The following is a 21,557-nucleotide window of genomic DNA, read 5'->3' on the forward strand; positions in this document are numbered from 1 at the left end:
CTTGACATAACCCAGAAGATACCCAGCCCTTCACACATTTGTGCGTGTCAGCCTTCAGCGCGCAGAGATGGTGAGTGACTCAGCTCAAACAGAGACAGACAGCTGTGGAGTTTTTATCAAAACAACAAGCTGGTTTATTAAAATCACCTCGATTCTGTCATTAAAACGTCATCAGACTAATGTTACCAATATCTTTAAAAATATACAGAGAAATTAAAAAGTTAAAATAGGTTAAAATACAAGTTTCAGATAAAAGGAAACAACAAAGAAAGAAAAACAGAAGACAGCTCAGTTTCTGAGGCGTGCTCGTCTGGACGTGCGGGCGATGGGTGTGGTAACTTTCGGGGTCTCGTTTTCCTCCATGACAGCATCTGAGGGGAAGAAAAAGAAGCTTAGATGTTAAAAAAGGAACAAAGGCCACATGCTCTGAGACTTGTTAAAGAAGGCAATAGAGCTACGACAACAACAAAATGTTTCTAGTCTAAAACCTTTTTAAAGAGTTTATTTATGTTGCACAGCCTGTTCAAGTTGCTCCTTTATCATGCTTTATAAAGAGGTCCGTACAAGGGGCAGGGTCTTTGAGCTTGAAGCAGAGTCACTATTGGAGCCATGCTGAAGTCTGTAAGTGAGGGAGTCTGCAGGATGGGACAGCTGCCTGACTTTTTTTTTAGTTCAAAGTAATGAAAACTATTAAAGGGATACTTCACCCGTTGAAACATGAATCTGTATTGACATTGGGTCATATATGTAGTAGAAATGTGAAATACATTTTGAAGTTGGTGCCTTCTTGGCCGAGAAAAGGCAGAAAGTGTCTTTTTGTGAATAAAGACACCCAATCCCAGAATGCACAGCACCGCAGGCCTTTCCCATTAAGGTCCTCGATTTCAGAATCAGAAATATTTTATTAATCCCAGAGGGAAATTCGATCGTTACAGTTTCTCCAAAATATACAGTATAGCAGTAGAAATATAGTAATAAAAACATTTACAGACATATTTACTTCAACACATAAGGCCATTTCCTCAACTGATTCAGAGATTTCTTCCAGAATTGATCTTGGAAATTCCTGGCAGAAAACAGACTCTATGTCTGTGTCCATAGACAAACAGTGAGAGCACCGACACTACCAGTCCACCCCAGCTCGAGCCGGCCCGGACTCCTCGTCCTCACCACCGCCGACAGGCAGGCCTTATGTCTCGGCTGATGAGCTGGCAGTGGCTAGCAATATAGCCGCGAGACGGTTGCTGCCGACAGGCCAGTCTGGTGTCGTGGTGGCCCCGGCGGCTAGCGGCGACCAGTGCTGTTATATTTTATTTTTCCTCCATTATCAGCTTTCTCCATAGAGCCTGTTAGCATAGCTTCCAAGCAATATGGCGGATGTTAAGTTTAGATTCTGGGAGTGAGTTCCCACCCACTGATCTGTGATTGGTCTGTAGCTTCAGTGGTCAAAAATATGAGGAACTAGCGATGTAGTTTCACCCAACTAACCGCAACAGCTTCCAGTGATGCAAAAATCGTCATTTTGCGTCACTGGAAGCTCCTCTTCAGACTTAGAAATACAAAGATTTCCCATCTCAGGGGAAAATGAGGGCGGGATGCATGACCATTCAAAAATACTATCAGGTTTCTAATGATACAAAGCTAAATGCAAATGGGTGAAGTATCCCTTTACGGTTATATTCTCTGGCTGAAGGAATGATAATTATCAAAATGAAATCAAATTTGAAGAAGACTTTGCCGGTAAAAACAATTCACAAAAAGGCACCGTCTCTCAATAAAATCTTATTTTTGTATAAATTATCTAGTTGTTCATAAATGGTAGATTTTTTCCCCCTGAAAGTTGTTATCAAATTGATCCCCTGATAGTGGATTAGTGACACAGCAGCACACAGTTCACTTTAATTAAGAGCGACTGGGGCACATCGGTCCTAAATCTTCTTCAGCCCAGAGCTCCAAACACCCTGAACTTTGTTGTATTGATCCAAAGAGTAGAACTGACTCGTGATAAAATTATCAAGTAATACCTAGAGCAGAAACAAATTTCATTGGTCAAGAACAGAAATCTGGAAAATGTTAGGCAAGAATTTTGAATCTTTTTTTTTATTTTTGCAAAAGAAAATGCCAAACATTCCCCATTTCCAGCTTTCAAAATGTGACTTTTTGATGCTGTGTTTCTTGTTGTTACTGATTATCTTAAGTCACATTTTTTCCCAAAGTTTTGGGAGTTTTGAGGTCATTGGCCAAATGAATAATGGAGTCAGGTAAAGCTGTTCATTAAAATACTCTGATGTTCTTCTGCTAAATTTATTGTAGAATTGTAAAATAATAATTTGTGGTAGCCATGAATAAACAAAGTTTAAATGTGTTCCTTAAGGATTAAGGAGATCTATTTAGGTCTAAAGGAAGTTATTCAAAAAGGTAGAAGAATCCTTGAATTAAGCACTCACCCTCTTCATCCTCCTCTTCATCACTGCTGAAGGTGATCACAGGCTTCTTGGACTTGCGAGACCTCTGAGGTGTCACGAAACTGCCATCTCCTCGACTAGAAACTGAAGGCTTTGCTTGACCTGAAACAGAAACATTTTTTATATTTAAAACAAAATAAATTGTTTGTTTTTATTGGTTCAATTGTTATCAAATCAAAAACTTTTTTGCATTTGGACATTGTTTTAGTGAAATCCTGAGTTCTGACCTCTCTTTGACCGGCCTCTGGCTGGCTGCGGTGTATGCATGATGGTCTTCTCAGTGGAGCCGCCTTCTTGTGGGTTCTCCGCATCCATCTCTGGACTCTCAACATTCTCCAGGCCACGTGTGTGAACAGCAGTCAGACGCTTTTCAAACTCGTCTACCTGGGCCTGTGGGGACAAGGATACCATCAGTTAACAAAGACTGCGTCCAAATAAATTATACATTACTTTAAACTGAGGATGTATTTTGCACCTTAAACTGGGGTTTGGCCCCGCGGCGGAGCTTGGCGGTGATGGAGAGGAGAGGTTGGTAGACTCCGGGCTCAGTTAACTTGTCACTGTAACACTCCCAGCACTCTTGCAGTCTCTTGAAACCACGCTCACACATGGACAGGAGAGACAGAGACATGGCCAAGTCACACCACTGACGCTCCGTCCTGAGGAGAGAGGTACAATAAGATTCACAGAAACCTGATTTAGAACTACAAAATGCAAGGAGTCCAGTCTTTCTATGAGCATCAGTTGCCAGCCCACTATTTATTAACGGCCATCTGGAAACCTTTGTTTTCGTAAAATAGATTTTGATTAGCAGGTTTTCACACACAATGCCAAACACATGCAACCCACAGCAGTTTACACAGGTAGCTGTAACACACAGGTCGAGGTACGATGTGTGTCCCAGGCTCTCAAAGTCAAAGGTTTACGTCATAAGAGAAAATATGTAGGCTATGCGTCAGCCTCACAACGTATTTCTAGTGCTTAAGAATGCTTTTGTATATTTTGTCACAGACCAATTATGTAAACATGTGTTGCTCCAAATCATGTTTTAAAAATAAAACATTACACAATGGGACATCCTGCAGTAAGATTTTGTGAAGAATGTATGTTAGCTACATTTTAGATGAGTGTTTATGATGGTATAGTGGCATTAAAATGTGCCACTGTTATAGACAACATTTCTCTCAGTGGAGGAGATTGTTTGTAAAATCTCCCGTCAGGCAGCTTTTCCCCCCGTATACTGGATTCTGATGCTCAACAAAAGACCTCATTACTCATGTGTAAAGCTCTGCCCTGGCATTTGGACAAAATCTCATTTTCCTGAAGCCCAGATACCTAAATTCACTTTAGCGTTGTGTAATATAAAATGTCCTTCCTTGGAGTATAGATGAAGTATGAGTCAGAGGAAGCCTGGCTAGGCTGCTTGTTCGGACTACATTCCCCAACTTCATAGAAAGAGTGTTTCCATTATCAAATGAGTGAATAAGATGTTGGAGTAGATGTGATGGGTGAAATGAACTGTGAACTCTTTGATTGTCTTTTTTTCCTCTTCACACCCACTAATTACCCATGCACCCGCCCCTTCATCTCACAAATTGAATACTGCTGCTCAGAAACGAGCAGGAAAACAAATAATAATAAGGGAAAGAAAAGTAGCGGGTCAGAGATGTGAAAAAAAAAAAAAAAAAAAGTGGTGGAGGTTTACTCACTTGGCAGTCCTGAAGCGCTGACAGAGTTTCTCCACCAGAGACTCGGTCTGCCTCTCCTTAGTGATGTAGGAGAAGAGTTGTCTGAGGACACAAAAAAACAACACAGCCTCTAAACAAAGCTCCCAAAATAGAAAAGCTTGCAAGTTTCTTGGGAAAGCTTCCTGAACAAGTCAGGATATGAACCTGCAGAGTCGTGCTCAGTATGGAAATGTCCTCTGCGGACAGATGAAACCAGACACATGATGAAAAGCAATGAAACTCACTTCATTATGGTGTTGAAGTCCTCCGAGGTCATGCCTCTCTCTGGGTCTGACAGGCGACTGATGATGTCAGGGAGCAGGTTGTAGATCGCATTGTCCTGATGGAAACCACCGAAGAAAGAGTGAAAACCTTCCCAATTATTCAGTCTTCTTTAAGAGTGCTGGAAGTGTGTGTGCGCGCGAGTGTGTGTGCGTACCTTGGAGGCCAGCTCGTTGAAGAAGTTCAGTGCCAGGCTGGTAATGTGAGGCTCAGGGTCAATTAGCAGCACGGCCACCTCGCTGACTTGTCCTTTGACCTTGAGGACATCTTTAAGCACCAGCTGAGTTAGAACCGTCACAGCTGTCTGTCGCACTGAAGGCACCTCGTCACTGAGCCTGGACGAGAACAGAGGGTAAAATGTCTGGAGAATTCATTTTCTACCTTCTCTGTGCGGCTGCACTTTGGACTCATTTGCAATAAATATCAAGTATAGCTGAGGCTGTTGGAAATGTTATTCACTTGAATCTGATGCTTGCTCTGGATAAATAGATTATTTTCTTAACTGGATTAAAATGAGTTATGTGGTCGTACATAAATATAATATTCGTCAGTGGTTTGTCTGTTTGGTTGCATTTAATTTATCAACAGTTAACAGTTCAAATTGTAAAGACTCGTGTGGAGCTTTTGCTTCTGTTGCCGTACAGTCAATCAAATGTCATTAAATCACACCCACACAGCCCCGATCAATGAAATGTGTTGGTTTTTAGTCAGAAATAATAGATTATCTGAATATATGAGCATTGATACCTGCAACTTCATATCTACAGAGACAGAGTGGCTCTTCATTACTCCTCGAGGTTTCAGTAGAAAACAGACTCTAAAGACATCACTGTAGGTATTTTTGCAACTTTCAAAAGTGTTTTTCATTCATTCAGCAAAATGATTATTAATGCCGCATTTCATAGCAACAATGTTAAAATAGCTGTTGTCACACACACACAAATGTCTAAGTCTTTATGGTTAGACGAATGGACAGTGGAGAAAAAAAGTCAAAACAAGGGCAGCAACATGTGGAAAAATCCAAGTGGTTATTACGACAGGTATATTGGCAATAGGATGGCAATAAGTAGGAATGTTTATATAAAAAAATGATGGAAGGGGCATTTGTTGAGTCACTACCATAAAAACAAGATTTTTAGGACCTGTCTCCAACTAAAGATTTGGTGATTTGGGTATTGCACTAGGCCATGTTGCAGTTTGAAAATACTTTGATGAAATGTGCAGCCCTAGATATGACTTTTTAATTCTTGGGGTAAAATGTATGTCTATACAAATTATCGTGCCTACCAATCCAATAAAGCCTAAATATTAATACCCGTTTGTGACAGTAGAGGAAAAGAAGATAACCAAAGTCTGAACATTTCAGTATTTTGGTCACGATGAATGTTCATGTACAACAGCAATCCGCTCAACTGTTGTGCAGATGGACATTTCCAGTCCTGAATCCCCACAGCCAAATAAATACATAAAATGAGGAGGAAAAACATTCTTGCCACCTCCACATTCATCATTTCCCAGTCCTAGTCAGTTAAGCTTTGTGTAAAGACTGGTTCCACCTAGATGGGCTTAGTAACCAAAACAACGGTCACAGCCTGGGTTTAACACAATGGCATTGGACAGGCTGTGGCAGGGCAATCTGATAGCATAAGAAGACCCATTTAGTCTTACCCACTCCCAAAACCCCAGAACAAAAGAAACTCATTAACCATTTCTCATTTTTGCCAGAGAGCAAGCCTCTTTGGCAAAGGATCAGACATTTATACATGGGACTGCCACATGCCAATGCAGGGGCTTACAACAGCAACGAACAGGGTAATTAATTCTTAGCACGCTTATCAGGAGGCTCCAGGGCAGCAGCCTTAAGAAGAGTGGAGGTGTTGGTGTGTGGGAGACAATTAGGGAACACTATGAAAGGCTTATCAGGTTGAAAACAGTAGAAGAGAAATGCTGCATTGAAAAAAAGAACAGAATGTTTTACACGTCAGAAACACCTCATTGTGCACTTTATCAGCCCTTATAATTAAAACCACACTTCATCAAAAAGAGCAGCTTCTGCCTCTAAGTTGGCTGCTGGGGAGCAGTGCAACTAAGTGCACGAGAAACAGACAAACCATAAAGTGTTTTGAATGAAAATGTACATAGAAGCATGAGCCCTTTGACTTCACTTGATAATAATCCCCTTCTGCTCATTCACCCGTCCTGTGTAATTACAGCACAAGAGTCATTGGTTCTAGTCACAATCTGTAACACACTAATAATTAAGTTGTTCGTTGTCTAACAGCTCTCTTGTCTAAGCCAGTTCAAGTCACCGCCCCAGTTCAGGAGTTGGGGGTGGGTTTCCTGTACAGCCATAAAGCACTTGCTGGTTTCTATGGCAAACGCAGAAGTCAGATATCAGAATTTGCCCGCACAGTTAATCTCAAAGTTTGTCAACCTATCAAGTCATGATGCAGAGAGTCAACTTTTCCCATCTTGTGGCTCAGTGGAGCAAAGTGACAGCCGTTTCACCTCAGTGACAGCAGTAACACACTGAGACATGTTGCTGCTGGTGGGATCCGGCTGGAAACGAGCAAAGGGGAGAGATGTTGCCTGTGATGAAATGTCATTCACATTACACCCACTTGGCTGAGCCATCAGGCGTAGGCCGTGCTTTATAATATTGGTTGAAATAACAAAACAAATTGACGTACATGATGATAATGCGTATCTAATGGGAAAAAGAGTTAATGAGCGTGAAGTCTGACTCACAGGATGTGGAGACTGTGTATAAGCCTGCCACGGGCTGCCTTATTTTGGACTAAATTCTCCTCCCCTAATTTTATCTGCATGTTATGTTTTTCAAACACTCACTGCTATGTGAAATGACAAGGAGTCCAGCAACCTGAAGCAAGCAGCTTGTGTGCCGTGTGAGGGTTCGGGTCGTACGAGAAGGTTAGATAAGGCTGGCTAGGTCAATGCAGTTTCAGCGATTTTGCCTTTTTATAAAATTGTTACTAATAACTCACTAACAGCACATAACTTGGTGCTGAATCCTGTCAGATAAGAATACGATAGGGACAGCACTCCAACGGACGTATCAATCGGGCAATGTGATTGTAGGATACATACTGAAGAAGGGGGTCTGTTCGAAATGTCCTTGTGGCAATAAAAGACCAATTGGAGTGTTGTCCTTTGTTTACTTTTATTTTACCATTTTAGCCAGGAGGTCACACCACCACTTACAAATGTCTTAAAACATAAAAAAATCTCCCCTCCTACAAAACAGATAAGGACACAGTTGCGGCATCATGAACTTAGCACCACCTATGATAATTGTGCCTAAAAAAGGAGAGATACAACCCAGAGTGTGTTCCCCCTTTGTGCAAAAATCATCAGAGACATTTCTCCAGTGTGTGTACAGGGCATGTAAAACAAGATGTAGATACAAGTGTGGCTATGCCAGACTAATAAGCATGACAATAAGGGGATGAGGATCCGCTGCTGGGATGAATAAAATGTTTTATATAGTCCTGCTAATTAATGATTACCTGGCATAAAGATTCTGAGTCCAAGGTTCCAAAATGTTTGGAAAACGGACGGTCAGGTCTCCCAGGGCTATTATGGCATTCGCCCTGACCACAGGAAGAGCAGAACGCTCGAGCACGGTGAACATTAGACGGATGTTTTCTTCACAGGCTGATGGGCTGTGAGAACAAATCAAACAATAACTCAGATCAGTCCAAGGAGGGAGAAAAACAACTGAGAAATTAATTAAAAATCTGCATATTTGGAGGCATATATTCCTTATATGGCATATTGGTTTGTAGGAGGAATCCCTTCAAGTTGAGACAAGACTGCATCGGGATCCTGTTCACCCTGCAGGGGTTCTAACCCCCTAACTGTACATCATCACTTACATAAATACTTATTTACCACAATGTCTTTTTTAATGTACACAATTTTAATTCAAAGTGTGTGCAGAGAGACTTTCTGTTATTTTACCTCCACTAATTCACATGAATGATATGGATTGGAGCAACTGCAGATCCAATTAAAATACTTTAACCTTTGTTTTTAACTAGCTTTCCCTATCAAACAGGGGACTATGAGATAAGGCATGCGTCTACCTTATCATCATGAACTGAGAGAGAGCCAGACAGGCAGCTGTGGTGAGCTGTGGGTGGGAATAGCGACCTGGGGAGCTGCAGACTCTCACCAGCAGGGGAAGGAATGCACTCAGCTGGTTCTCCTCTAAACAGACAGAGGCAAGAGGGAGGGGAGAGGGTGTCAAATGTGAAAACATCTTGAATGTGAGTTTTAAAGGCAGCATATTGTTAGACCAGAAAACAAGATATTCTTACCAGCTAGTAATTCAGTCTCACAGATCTTTCTGATGAGTTCAGCCTCTGTGTCTTCAGCAGAGGCACCAATCAACCCCAGCTCCTCCTCCATAGTACTCTCATTGGCTGTTTGCTGCAAGGGAAAACACACACACACAGGTATGTATATCAAGCCCCAGCTGCCCACTTCAAGGACAACAGCATTTGTACACAGTGCACACAAACTAACCACTTTGTCAGACACCAACCATCAGGTTAGTTTAATAAAAAAAGAAGTTGGGCCTTTATCTTTCATTATGGAAGTAATATTTTTGGACTTCTTGTCTTGTAGTCCTGAGAAGAACTGGTACAAGCAGCATAGAATTTGGTCGAGGTTAAGTCAATGGATGGTGACAATAAAAGGTTTGTTTTTGTTTGCCTTTATTACGCCTGCTGTCCATGTTTGTTTACACCCATAACTAAGGCAATATACTGTCCTGCTTTTAACAACACCATACCAAATCCATTTCAAGCAGGGTCAAATTGACTCTTAGTCTCAAAGGGATATTAAATGATACTTCCATGAGACTTTTTTTAATATGAGGTACTGCCAATATACCTGAAAATGCCACAATAGTGACATGTTAATGGATGGTCTGTCTTTTCACATCACGAATGTTGCATTTTTTATGGTTAATACCAAAATCGTCTTGTCTGGGTTCTTTCTACCAGGTGACATTCCATATTTAAGGCTGACGTGAAAAAGTTGTTGATGCCACTCTCTATTAGGTGTCAGTGAAAAACAAAAAATGAAACATGTCTTGTGCTAATTGAGGAGATGATTATCTTCCAGTTCCCTGATGGGCTGAACAAATTTGAGCTATCACTCATCTGGCTGTGTCACTGATATGAAACTCATCAAGCCCTCCTGTTGGGATTTAACCCCACAGGGGGCTGTTGTTTTGAGTTTATTTTTCATTGTTAAACTAGAAATTCAGCAGAAAAAAAAAAACACTTTTGAATACAGACAACTCAAAATAAGGGCTTACAAGACAGTTTCAATGTGTACAGTATGAGCTTAAATAGTACTACAACAATGAAGCATGACTTTATTTTGATTATTAAAACCTGAAATTTGAGCATGTGGGACCTTAGCTCTTCTTTATGAGTGTTTTCAATTGATAATGAAATGTTCAACGATTCGACCCACATAATTCACCTGTGCATCATGTACATTACCTTTGCTTTGCTGGACGGGCCTTTTTCCTTCTCCTCCCTCTCTTCCCTCTCTCCTCTCCTCCTCCGCAGCTCTGCACTCACACTGCGCTCAAGGTGCGACACCTGCCAGAAAGCCACACAGCCACACAGAGCCAACAGCTGGGCAAGGCACACACAGTTCACTGCAGGAGAGTAACACACATGCACACACGACAGAGTACTGTTATAAAGCACTGAGCAGTAGACGGTTGCACTGTATGAATGTAGACAGATGTAGACAGGGACTCACCTTGTTCACCTTGCTCGGTGGAATCTTGAGATACATCTTGCATTTGGTTAGCATCCTTGTTGACTTCTCCACCTTCTGCAACCTGATCTATTAAGAGGCGAGCACTGCGCTGGATCAGCCGGGAGCACAGCTGGTCAGGTGATTCAGCCAGGAAGTAGATGAGACGGACAGCCTGTTCCATGAAGCTCTGCCAGTAAGGGTCTTCCATCACCACACCTGAAGTAGCCACCAATAGACTCAGTCTGAGAAAATGACCAAGCATGGTGAAGGTAAAGACAAAGAAACAAAACAGAATCTAGTCTAGACTTACCTTCAGCGAGGGCCTGTGTGAGGCAAGTGAAGAGCTGATGGTCCTGTGGTAGTCTGAAGGGAGCACCTTTTGATTGCTGATTGACACAAAGTGCACATGGTTAACTTTGTGTTAAAGCCCTATGCCTGTTTGACTTTATATTCATCCTTTTAGGATTAATCAGCGGCAGATTGTAGATATGTAGCCTACATTGTAGCTTTGAATTTAAACTCAAAATGTGAAGTAAAGAAATGCTTCACACAGCAGGAAAATGCAAACCCATGAACTTGTGACACCTGTCTTATAAAAAGGTGGACATTCCCAGTAGTTAATACTGGATGTGTGAGCACTGGATGTGGTTCAAAATGAACATCAGATGTCCAATAGAAGAAGCATTCAACAGATTGAAGTCAATTTATCCCTCGAGTAACAAATAAAGGTTTAGAAAGCAAATGCAAACAAGCCCTTCTTACCCTGACATGGTCGGTGATGCTGCAGATGGTGATGACTGTGTCTCTGGCCAGAAGAAAGTCTTCAGTCACTTTTTCACCCAGAGCCACTGAGCACAGGGTGTCCAGATTACTGAGGACCACCTCCCTCTCTGCCCTGTGAAGATTCACAAACACAGGAGTTGTATGTCAAGATTTTATATTCCTAAATGTTCATGAGATTATGCAAAGTGAAGTATTAACATTTCTGCCCAGCATCACCCAGGCCGCTGTCAGCCGGCCTTGCCATTGCTAGGCTGCTGCCCAGATAATGCATGTAGGAGGATGGGTTAGTAGAAGCACATAAGAATTAATAGGTTATGAATGCTGCCGACTGGATGGAGAGGCTGCGGTGTGGGTGGACTGCAGATAGTCTCTCTTCACTCTCTCTCCCCTGCGCTCGCTCTTGCCCACAGCAGCAGCAGTCTTTGAGGTAGATTGAGGGTTAAAAATATATGTATACAGTGAAAGGCCCTGGCAAGGAGCCTAGTTTTATGGTCGTGACTTAGATTACAATGAAGAGGAGCCGAGGACGAGCTTGTTTTCTGACTAATGAGAGGATTCGCTGAATATCAAGTAGCTGAGGCAGAACCAACACGCAAGAGGAAGTGCCTTCATGCTGTGAGGAATAGAGCAGATTTTACATAATGTTTTTTTTAAAGAGTTCTGCTGGCTGTCAGACAACTTTATGGGTATATTATGAAACGTTTAATTGACCAGAATCCTGCCCATTAGAGTTAAACGGGAGATGGAGTAAACTCTTTAAATCCAGTTTGCAAAGTAGTTCCTCTCAGATCTGTGAAGCTCAAGATAGAGAAAAAGAAGGTGAACTTGTGATCCAAATATTATGACATTAAGTATGAAAGTTCTTACTTATGCCACTGACGATCAGCATTGTACCTCAAATTATGTTATAATGATTTATACCAACTCTATTTAAGAAGGATAAGAAACATGAGGTACATTTATGTCCCTGTGAACATTATGTGTACACTACAACCAACTGAACAAATAGGAACGCATCGTGATCACTTATCAGACCTCTCTTTATGTTACTCTGCATGGTCAGAGTAGGTGGAGTTGAGTCACTGGCCCAAAATTACCAGCATGTCAAAGGCAAGGAGAGAAAGAAGCTCTCGTCTTTTAATCCTCTTTCCTCATCAAGGTATAAGCAGTTTATTTTTCATGAGCATATCCGAAGTTCTGTCTTACCGTGTGGCCATGCCCAGCAGCAACACTGCAGCTCGCCTGTGAAGGTTATCAGTGTCTCGTTTGCCTGTAAACCTCTCCCACAAGACCTGCACCACAGTGGACTGGAGATTGCTTGTACTGCCAAAGAACTCCTGAACCTGAGGAAACCACAAGAAACATTTTTGATGAAGAGTTCCCACAAGTTGTATTACAAAGTTATTCATTAAAAAAAAATACAGTCGACAAGCAGGAAAAGAAAGTTCATGATACATTTAAGTCTGGTACAAATGTGTCCTTTACATTCTACATAGTTGTTTTTTTTTCCTACTACTGATCATTATACACAGGCATGATCCAAATTTGACAGTTTACTCACTATTTCCTCAAGACACTGGACCGTACCCAGAGATGCATCCATCATCAGTTCAGACAGGCTGTCCACAAGAGTCTGGGCTTTCATCCTAATTAAAGAAACGTGACAGATACTTTAAGACGACAACACGAGCCTAACATTACTGTGATCTTAAACTGAACTCACAATCAAATCAAAAAAAGTTAAATGTCACATCAGAATAAATGTGTTAGTACATAAAACATACATTAAAATCTCAATATATAGATCTATTTTTTAGTAGGTTATGCACACATCAGTTGTGTGTGTGCCTGTGTGTGTGTCACTTTCACAAACCTGATTGTGTCTCCATGAGGGTTCAGATACAGCCTCTTGTAGGCATTAACCACAGCGTCTTTAATTGCAGCATCAGTTGACCAGACCAGAGGCAACATTTTCCTCACCCCACTGACTGAGTTGGCAACGCTGAACTCACATACTGTGACACAAAACTGCACAGCCTCCTGGACCACTAAGACAAGAGAAGTCAGTTGTCATATGAAAATAATTGTATATCCTTCAAGGTGACATTGTTTTATTCATATTGAACACATCCGTGTATAGCCTTCTACCTGTAGTGGTTTTCCAGTAGAGCATGGAGTTGATGACAGAGATTGCTCTCTCCACTTGTAAGGCGAAGGTTTCTGTGTCCCTTAAATACTGAACCAACATCTCCTGCTTCTTCAACTCCCCGTCCTCCCCCTCCTTCTCCCCCTCCCCCTCTTTTTGAGGGGTTGGCGGCAGGTTCTGGCTGAGCTCAGAGGCGTCATCATCGGTGCCTGAGAAAAAGAAAATCAAGGTCCATATGATAGAAAATAAATTAGGATTACAAAGCTGTACAAGAGAATAATTATCAAGGAGAAAATTTCCATTGCTGGTCAATTACTCAACACTTCCTGTACAGTAATTAAGTTCAATCTAATCCTTCTGCTTTAAGTGTGTGTGAGGAGGCCAGAGAAGTGTCACATTAACAGCATACTAAGGAAATGCCTTTGCACACTTGTTTCCCCCCCTTTCTGCCAGTATTGCAGGCCAGGGCCAAGTGAATCTTCAATATATGCAAAACAGTACTCACATTTGTTTTTCTGCAGTGCTTTGTTCGTGTGATGCAATTTAGATTTTTTTAATTTTTAAACACATTTGGACTATGACAGGAAACACGTCACATGACATTTACGGCTGACAAACTTCTAAATTAAACAATAATCACCAATCTGGGCCTTCAATAGAAGTTTAACCATACATTCTTATTGTTTTTAAGTTGTTGACTGTGATGCTGTTATTGCATTCATGTTATATGGCACTTGCTTTCCATATTATTGAAAGTGCAGAATTAAAGAAGGTTATCCCCCATCCCACTTCATTTTTTTGCATTTACTTTTTCAGAATCGGGTTTTATTGCCAGATACATTTACATATAGGAAGGAATTTGACTTGGTGTATTGGTGCTAAACAATTAACAAGGAACAATTTAGTTACAGATTATAATTTCTTTATCAAAAGAACATGAAAGCTATTTATTTATGATGAACAAAATCAGCATAGCAACAGACTTCTAACACGATCTCTACCTAAACTGCTTGAAACCAAATAGTTCATATTTTAAGAGGGCATGCCATGAGTCCAATTTTATGTCAACCAGTGAAATGAAACAAGTTCATGTTTTATTTTATGTAATGATATAAAATGTTTGTAGCATTTCAACAGGTGTATCTGCAATCATTTTGAAGCTGCAGCACAGTGTTGGCGGCGATGTGTCACACTCCATTGTTATGAAATATGTTTGAGTGTTTCATGCTCAATATAACCTCTTCTCACACTCTTGTAAAGGTAACTATTAGAGACAAGTCCGTTTTAATGAATTGAGAGAGAAAGATAATATGAAATGCATACAGTCCAATCAAGCAAGAATATTAAAAACTGACTCTTAAGTGTGTCCAATTTCACTTTCATTAAGACTTACATCCAAGCACTTCTGGTGAGTACGTCTGGATGTAAGTGCATCGGGGGAAGTGATCGCGGGCTTTACCTTTAAAAATCAGAGCCAGCGTGTGCATCAAAGTCTCAGCGTTGAGAGTAGACAGAGAAGCGAACATCTCAGACTCAGGGAAGCAGCTGTGGGCTCTTACACAAAGACGCACCGCATTCCTGTAGAAGGGGGAGGAAAACAAATCATGAATATCATCTTGTTGGCTAATTGACAGTGCAGGTGAGTAAAACCCCTCAAGGTGAGCGACACTCGAGTCAGCTTGTGTCCAGACCAACGCTGTTTTTTAGCATCACCTGTACTTGTTGACACGGAGGTACTGAGCTATCTGCACTGCAGTTGCTCTTTCATCCTCTTCCTCCCTGTTGTCCTCCTCCTCTTCCTTCTCGTCTTCACTTGTGGGCTCTAGCTCTGTCCTGACAGTGACAAGCAACTCAGGCTCCATGGCGGCCCACAGCTCAGATGCTTTAATGACCGCCACTGCCAGAAGGGAGAGGGGGAAAAAAATCAAAACATTATGTTAAGTAAAAAGTCAGCCAGGAAGAAAATTAAAAAGAATTGACAGAAGAGATTACCAAAGGAATAATTTAGGAGATTGACAGAGTTGTAACAGAAATACACATGTAGTTATAAATGTAGATCATAATGTGGCATTACATTTGGTCATATTTTGTTGTCTTTGTACTACAGCTCTGTTTCTCTATTAGAAACTGCGCTCAAGAAAAAGCTAATGACAGAACTGCATTGGGTACTGGCAGTGGTCAAACTTAAGTTTTTATGAATCCTCCTAAAACGAGTGTATTTTACAAAAGATAACGTGGGGTTGTGTCAAGCTGTGCAGACGTATAACCACTACCTTAATGGTTCAATGCTGAAATAAATGTTGCTTCATTTAAGTGATTTAAACAACCGACATACTACTGATTTCTATTTTCTACTGACTGATGCTTTCTCTCCGAGTAAGATTGAGAGAGCTCTGTGCAGATGTCTTTTGTTAAACAGTACGATTGTACCTTATTATTCAGACTTTTGACTAGTGCTGGGTAATATTTGAAAAAAATAAAAACAAAAACAATAAATAAATAGCTAAATCTTTTACATCTGTGATAAATACTGCCATAACAAAAATAGAAAAATCTAACCATATAAATACATTCTGCTTTTTATGTATTAGCTTTGCATTGTGATGGAATTTCAGTATCTCTACAATATTATTCCCTGATGACAGTCAGAGCTGATAGGGTTAGCTGTGACTCTGCTAACTAAGGACACTTTGTGTCTCCCCTCACATCTGGATTGTTTGGTAGACTTAGTGTCTGCTCCCGATTGTCATCACATTCAAGTTTTAGGTAGAGTAGGTAAGGTAATATGTCCCTGAGTTTAGCATCATCTTAAATATAAATGTGAAGCCTATGGGACGGTCTGACAGAATCACATGTGTGCTGATGTTATTTGTCTATCATTAGAGAATATTAGAATGGTGTACCCTGTGTGATTACTTTGTTTATTTAGTAGTGGTAAGTAAACTATTTCTATTAGCTGGTCATCATTTTACACAAAACTTTTATGGTTTCTCCCAAATCCAAATCTTTTTTAACAGCTATGTTGTTGAGGCATGGCCGTTACACCTGGGTCTCCATCAACAGGTAAAAGGTGCACATACTGATTGAGATTAATTTTTCTTGAAATATATTTAAAAAATGTATTGTGATAAAAATGTGATGCATCCTCAGTTTAGAATAAAAAAATCAAAAACTCTGCCCTCAGATTACCAAAGAAGGAACTCATCGCTTACTGAACAGTAAACAGAGCTGGGTGAACTCCTTGCCTATAACACACACACACACACAACAAACACACTGTCAGCTTCATCCCAGCATCACTTCACTCTGACTCCAGAGGAAGAATTAGGGTTGGGCTAAGTTACTGTAGGCAGACCCTTACAGCAGAGCAGGAACACTCCCCTGCACTGCCAAGATTACCTGCCAGTCAAGGCAAGAAGAACCCAACTCTCATTCAGTTAGCTCGTATTCGCCTTGGTCTCATCACTGGGCACAATGTGACTGAACACAAACGTACACACACACTAGGGCGTCTCTATTTCAAATCTCAGAAGATAAGGGGGTTCATCTTCACCTGGTACTTTCCCTTCCAGTTTCTCCTTCATCTCTCTGAGTTTTGTGGTCTCTTTCTCCAGTGGGTTCTTCAAATCAGCGCTGCTCAACTGAGAGGAACAAAAACACATTCTGGTTCAATTATGAGTCCCGTTTTTCCTTTTTAACTTTGATCATGTTCTTTAAAGTCACCTTGCAGCTATAAGGGTTGTGTGCGATGAAGGCTGCTAACAGTTGGATGGCGCTCTTGACTACATTTATAGATTTGTCCATCAATCGTCCCACAGCGAGCTCCATCACCTCACTGTATCTACAAAGAGGCAGTGCCTAAACAGATCACAAGTCTCATTACAAACAGAGACATTTAAAATATTAGCCAATAGATACAGTTTAGCGTATTGATTACATACTTTGCTGTTGACGATGCGTGTGTAGATCTGTAACACACGTGCCCTGACATGCGAGTGCGTGTCATGCAGATGCTCCTGCAGTATGTCAAAGAAGCGGTCACGGTCAGCTTTACCAGATTCATCCAGCCCGTCTCCATACAGCACCCGCACAAGGATCTCTCCCAGCACCTCGCACACAGCGGTACGCATTGCATTGCTCTGAGGGGGGGGGGGGGAAAGGGGTGGAAATTATTAATTCATCTATCAACAACAAACTCTTTAAAACATCTTAACTGAGTATTAATATGTTGTTGCTTTTATTGGAAAATTATATAAAAATAGCATAACTTGCATGTGTGAAGTAGAACTACGAGACAATATTTAAGAAACCTTTTTAAGTGTAAACACATTGATTGAAGTTCAGATGAGTTTTTTGACAGTGCCCTCAGATTACCAAAGAAGGAACTCATCGCTTACTGAAAGCAAAGAGAGCTGGGTGTACTTCTTGCCTCTTACATTCACAACAAACACACACACACACCAAACACACTGTCAGCTTTATCCCAGCATCACTCCACTCTGACTCCAGAGGAAGAATTAGGGTTGGGCTAAGTTACTGTAGGCAGACCCTTACAGCAGAGCAGGAAAACTCCCCTGCACTGCCAAGATTACCTGCCAGTTGAGGCAAGAAGAACCCAACTCTCATTCAGTTAGCTCGTATTCGCCTTGGTCTCATCACTGGGCACAATGTGACTGAACTCGAAGAAAGAATGCCGTTAAGCTGTGTGTATGAAAGGGATGTTTCTCTGAAGAATCAGCAGGTTCGTGCTTTTATCTTTGTTCTGTATCCATTAATTAGCATTCGTCTTCATATTCTAAACTTTTGATTTATACGTTGATTACTGATGTGTGTCTTTGAGCTCAATTTATGGTTAATGCAAACTGGCTCTAACATATTTTCTACTTTCAACAGAAATACAGGAACCCTTATTTTCTGATTCTCTTTATATGCTTCGACATTAAACAAGACAGGATGATAACAGGGCCTAAACAGCACTAAATGACATCGCTGTATTTGACTGTCCAGTCCCCCCAAGCTGGCAAATCTAAACTGTAACACAAATTATTGAAAAGAGAGGGGATTTGTGGGCAACTGAATTCTCACAAATCGTGAAAACGGTGTGTGCGCTCTCAAAGTGATTTATTTCATTACAAACACTGACCAACCTTTATCCCATATCAATGTCACAGCACATTTTCCCATTTAAAGTACCTACACGTTCTATTTCAGCAGCTTTATATTAATGATTGAATGTAAGCAGAAAGATGTTAAAATGTGCAGTACCTCTCCTTCCAGGTGTGTGATGAGCACACTGATGTTGGGCATCATTAGCTCAGGCACCAGAGTGCCGAGCTCCAAAAGGAAGGATGCAAAAGCTTTCACCCCTGATCCCTCTCTAGCGAGCTCCTCACTTGACTTCTGACCAATCTCCCTGAAGAGACAAGAATAACAAAATGTAATAATTTCTTAATTTGTGGCCCTGGAAACAAACTTCAAAGAGAAATGCTGAAACTTAAAATGCACAAATAATGTTAACTGACCGTATTACTTCGCCTATGATAGCCCTGACACCATATTCGGTGCTCCACACTGACACTGCCTGAGCAAACACGGGTGGCAACTGTTCAAAGTGTTGCAGCAACTGGATCACCTTCACACTTGCTCCTGTAAGAGTTATGCAAAGATCGAAACGTTATACATTACATTCTTACGTAAATCAGGACTCCCATGCTCCAACAGTTCAGAATGTGACTGAGAAACTAACCCAAGAGGTGATTGTACTTCTTGATAAGCAATCCCAGAAGGTGGATTATTCCATCTCTGGTGGGTTTGCTCTTGACATGGCTGATGGTTGGGTTCTCAATTAGTTTGTAGCAACAGCAGGTCACACAACTAAGAAAAAAATAAGCAGAACATAGAACTCATTTTTGGTGTTGTGGTAAATCCTGCACAAAAAATAACTTGCAGCCAAGGTCAATAGGCTGAACTTAAAATATTGTGTATCTAATAAAAAATGTTGCACAACAATATATAGATTTTTGGTGGGGTTTAAGATTACGTATTTAAGACCTCCCTGTACTAACTAAAAACTACTTTTAACATTTACTGCATTTCTTAGTGATTGGTTTTAAATAAAAGGGCTGTGAGGAAATAACAATGGAAACCATTTCCAAGATCTTTTGACCCAATTAGATTTGGTGAGGCATAATCAAGGCCGAGGAAAGGGTAGCTTTCACATAAACTCAAATTAAGGCGACAATGCTATCAATGCTGGGCAGAGATCCGGAGAAGAGTATGGGAAATGACACCAGCTAAGTGAATTTAGACTGCTCATCCTGACACTTTTGCCCAGAGCTCCCCATTCTGTATAGAGTACCTGATGAACTCTTCCTCTACCAGGGAGAGGTTCCAGAGGGAACGGATATCCAGCTGAAGGAGCTGAACAAGGGCCTGCAGCACCGTCTCTCTCTCAGAGTCCCATTGCAGAAATCCTTCACCACCTTTGCCTTTTTTACCTCCCTGTGCAAGACAAAAACACTTTAAAGTTCTAACAGTTGGGCTTCAGAGAAACTTGACTCAGATAGTCGACCAAATAAAAGTGTGGATTGACACAGTTAAGTTACATACGTGCCCTCAGATTACCAAAGAGTAGTTCATTTCTGTCAGACCAAGTATATAGACCCTTACAAGCCGATACATATACATTCATACAACAACAGACACAAACAAACATTTGCACATTGTTTGACACCTCTTAACTGTCCAGTCCCATTGCTCTTGGGGGAGGCAGACGTTGCAGAAGGCGACAAGTTAACTGTGGATGGGCCCTTACAGCCATGCAATAAAACTCCATCACACTACCAAGACTGCCCATCAATCAGCAGGTAAGAGTCCACAATCTCTTGGTCTTAGTAGATCATCAAACTTGCCATAATCTCATCAGTGGGCATTAAAAATGGTTTAACACAAAACACTTTCATAGGCGTCAAACTCAAAGTTGGCTATAGTTCTTACCTTCCCAGGTGCTGTGATTATACTCTGTCTGTGGGATTCACTCTCAAGGGTCTCTGTTAGCTTGCAGAGCAGGTAGACACTCATTTTAACTGCATTAAGGTTCTCTTTGCGCTCTGCTGCAGAGACCGAGGTGGAGACAAAAAGCGAGGGGAGCGTAGCAGCAAGGCCACTAACCACTGAAAAGAAAAGAAATCCAAAAAAATGTGTTTTCACCTCAGCATTTTAGGGGGTTATAATTTTAACAAACTGAGACACGAAAATATAAATGTCCTACCTTGTACCAGTAATTCCAAAGCATCCTCTTTCACAGCCCGCTCTGCTGAGTTGCAGTGCCTGAAAAAGTAAAGACAGTCATTTTGAGTTATGGGTTTTAATAGCACAACAAAAAGCAAAAACCATGTCCCAATGAAATGATCAATACTTACTGAAGCACGCTGTAGCCTGTATCAAAGTGCTCCAATATACACAAAGGACCTTGGCTTCGCAATGCTGCCTTGAATTCTGTGTGAGAGAGAGAAAAGACCCTGATTGTGTCAGAAACGGAGCAGCCTAGAGTGAAATGTGTGACAAAGAGAAAGCCTCAGAACTTTTTAAAAACTGACTACTTACTGCTAATGTAGGGTGGAAGCTGTTTTGGGGACACCACATCCTGAACCACGTACTGGTTGATCCCCCCGGTTTTAACCAAGTCACCCACGCACACAGGTACACAAAAGTCCCACGACATGCCTTCGTCAAGACAAGAACAAAACAAAGAAACAATAGGTTTGCCTGCAAAATCTGGTAATGTGCCAACTTTCTTGAGCTACGAAGGTTAAACAGAGTCAAAGTGTTATTTAAATGTTGGCACAAATCAATGTGACGTCAAAACTTAAATCTTTTTATCAACAAGATTTAGTAATTTCTTCAAACCTAGTCTGGAAGCTTAAAAAAAAAAACATCAATACACAATAATGTAGACGTAGCCGAACACTGAGTGCAGCTTTGTTATTGTGAGCCGAGTCCTTGCTGGTTGAGTTAGCATGCTAACTAGCTTCCCTCGAGCAACTTTATGGTTGTAATGTTTATTAACAGGTAAATAAACATAACAAATACTTCAATATGACCGATTTGGAAACTTCATGCTCACCTGTGGCGCTTGCTGCTCCGTTAGCCACGACTTTCTCTTCCTAAAACTTTAGTACAGTCCTCTCTACCTACCGTCTGTGAGCGGGTTTGAAGCCGCAGCTTTTCAAATTTGTTTGGACATCGCGCCAAAGCCTCGAGACTCTGACGTCACAAAACGTGGGACGGTCTTACCAGAAGGTTAACACAACGCTGCCACCCATTGGATAATAATGAACATTACAACAC

General features: G+C 41.1%; 1 protein-coding gene and 3 non-coding genes across 4 annotated transcripts; all 4 read right to left on the reverse strand.

Annotated features, from left to right (window-relative positions):
• Positions 1-107: 107 nt before the first annotated feature.
• ncapd2 (non-SMC condensin I complex, subunit D2) lies at positions 108-21,479 on the reverse strand. The gene is made up of 32 exons (XM_061049198.1): positions 21,334-21,479; positions 20,814-20,933; positions 20,630-20,705; positions 20,479-20,537; positions 20,205-20,380; positions 19,567-19,709; positions 18,955-19,082; positions 18,731-18,854; positions 18,474-18,621; positions 17,150-17,347; positions 16,932-17,066; positions 16,762-16,849; positions 14,922-15,105; positions 14,668-14,786; positions 13,211-13,417; positions 12,936-13,110; positions 12,624-12,708; positions 12,269-12,405; positions 11,042-11,174; positions 10,590-10,665; positions 10,280-10,495; positions 10,012-10,172; positions 8,815-8,926; positions 8,581-8,704; positions 8,002-8,157; positions 4,632-4,809; positions 4,438-4,532; positions 4,175-4,255; positions 2,941-3,124; positions 2,693-2,855; positions 2,448-2,567; positions 108-371 (listed from the first exon to the last, which is right to left on the reverse strand). The coding sequence occupies exons 2-32, from the start codon at positions 20,929-20,931 to the stop codon at positions 289-291; spliced, it is 4,182 nt and encodes a 1,393-aa protein (XP_060905181.1). The 5' UTR covers positions 20,932-20,933; positions 21,334-21,479; the 3' UTR covers positions 108-288.
• LOC132984410 (small nucleolar RNA U85) lies at positions 16,384-16,679 on the reverse strand. The gene has a single exon (XR_009674921.1). It is a non-coding gene; the product is annotated as a small nucleolar RNA U85 (small nucleolar RNA).
• LOC132984416 (small nucleolar RNA U85) lies at positions 17,569-17,872 on the reverse strand. Its single transcript, XR_009674926.1, has one exon. It is a non-coding gene; the product is annotated as a small nucleolar RNA U85 (small nucleolar RNA).
• LOC132984411 (small nucleolar RNA U85) lies at positions 19,819-20,138 on the reverse strand. Its single transcript, XR_009674922.1, has one exon. It is a non-coding gene; the product is annotated as a small nucleolar RNA U85 (small nucleolar RNA).
• Positions 21,480-21,557: the final 78 nt, after the last annotated feature.

Source organism: Labrus mixtus, chromosome 11 (genome assembly GCF_963584025.1).
Source record: "Labrus mixtus chromosome 11, fLabMix1.1, whole genome shotgun sequence".
Lineage (NCBI taxonomy): Eukaryota > Metazoa > Chordata > Actinopteri > Labriformes > Labridae > Labrus > Labrus mixtus.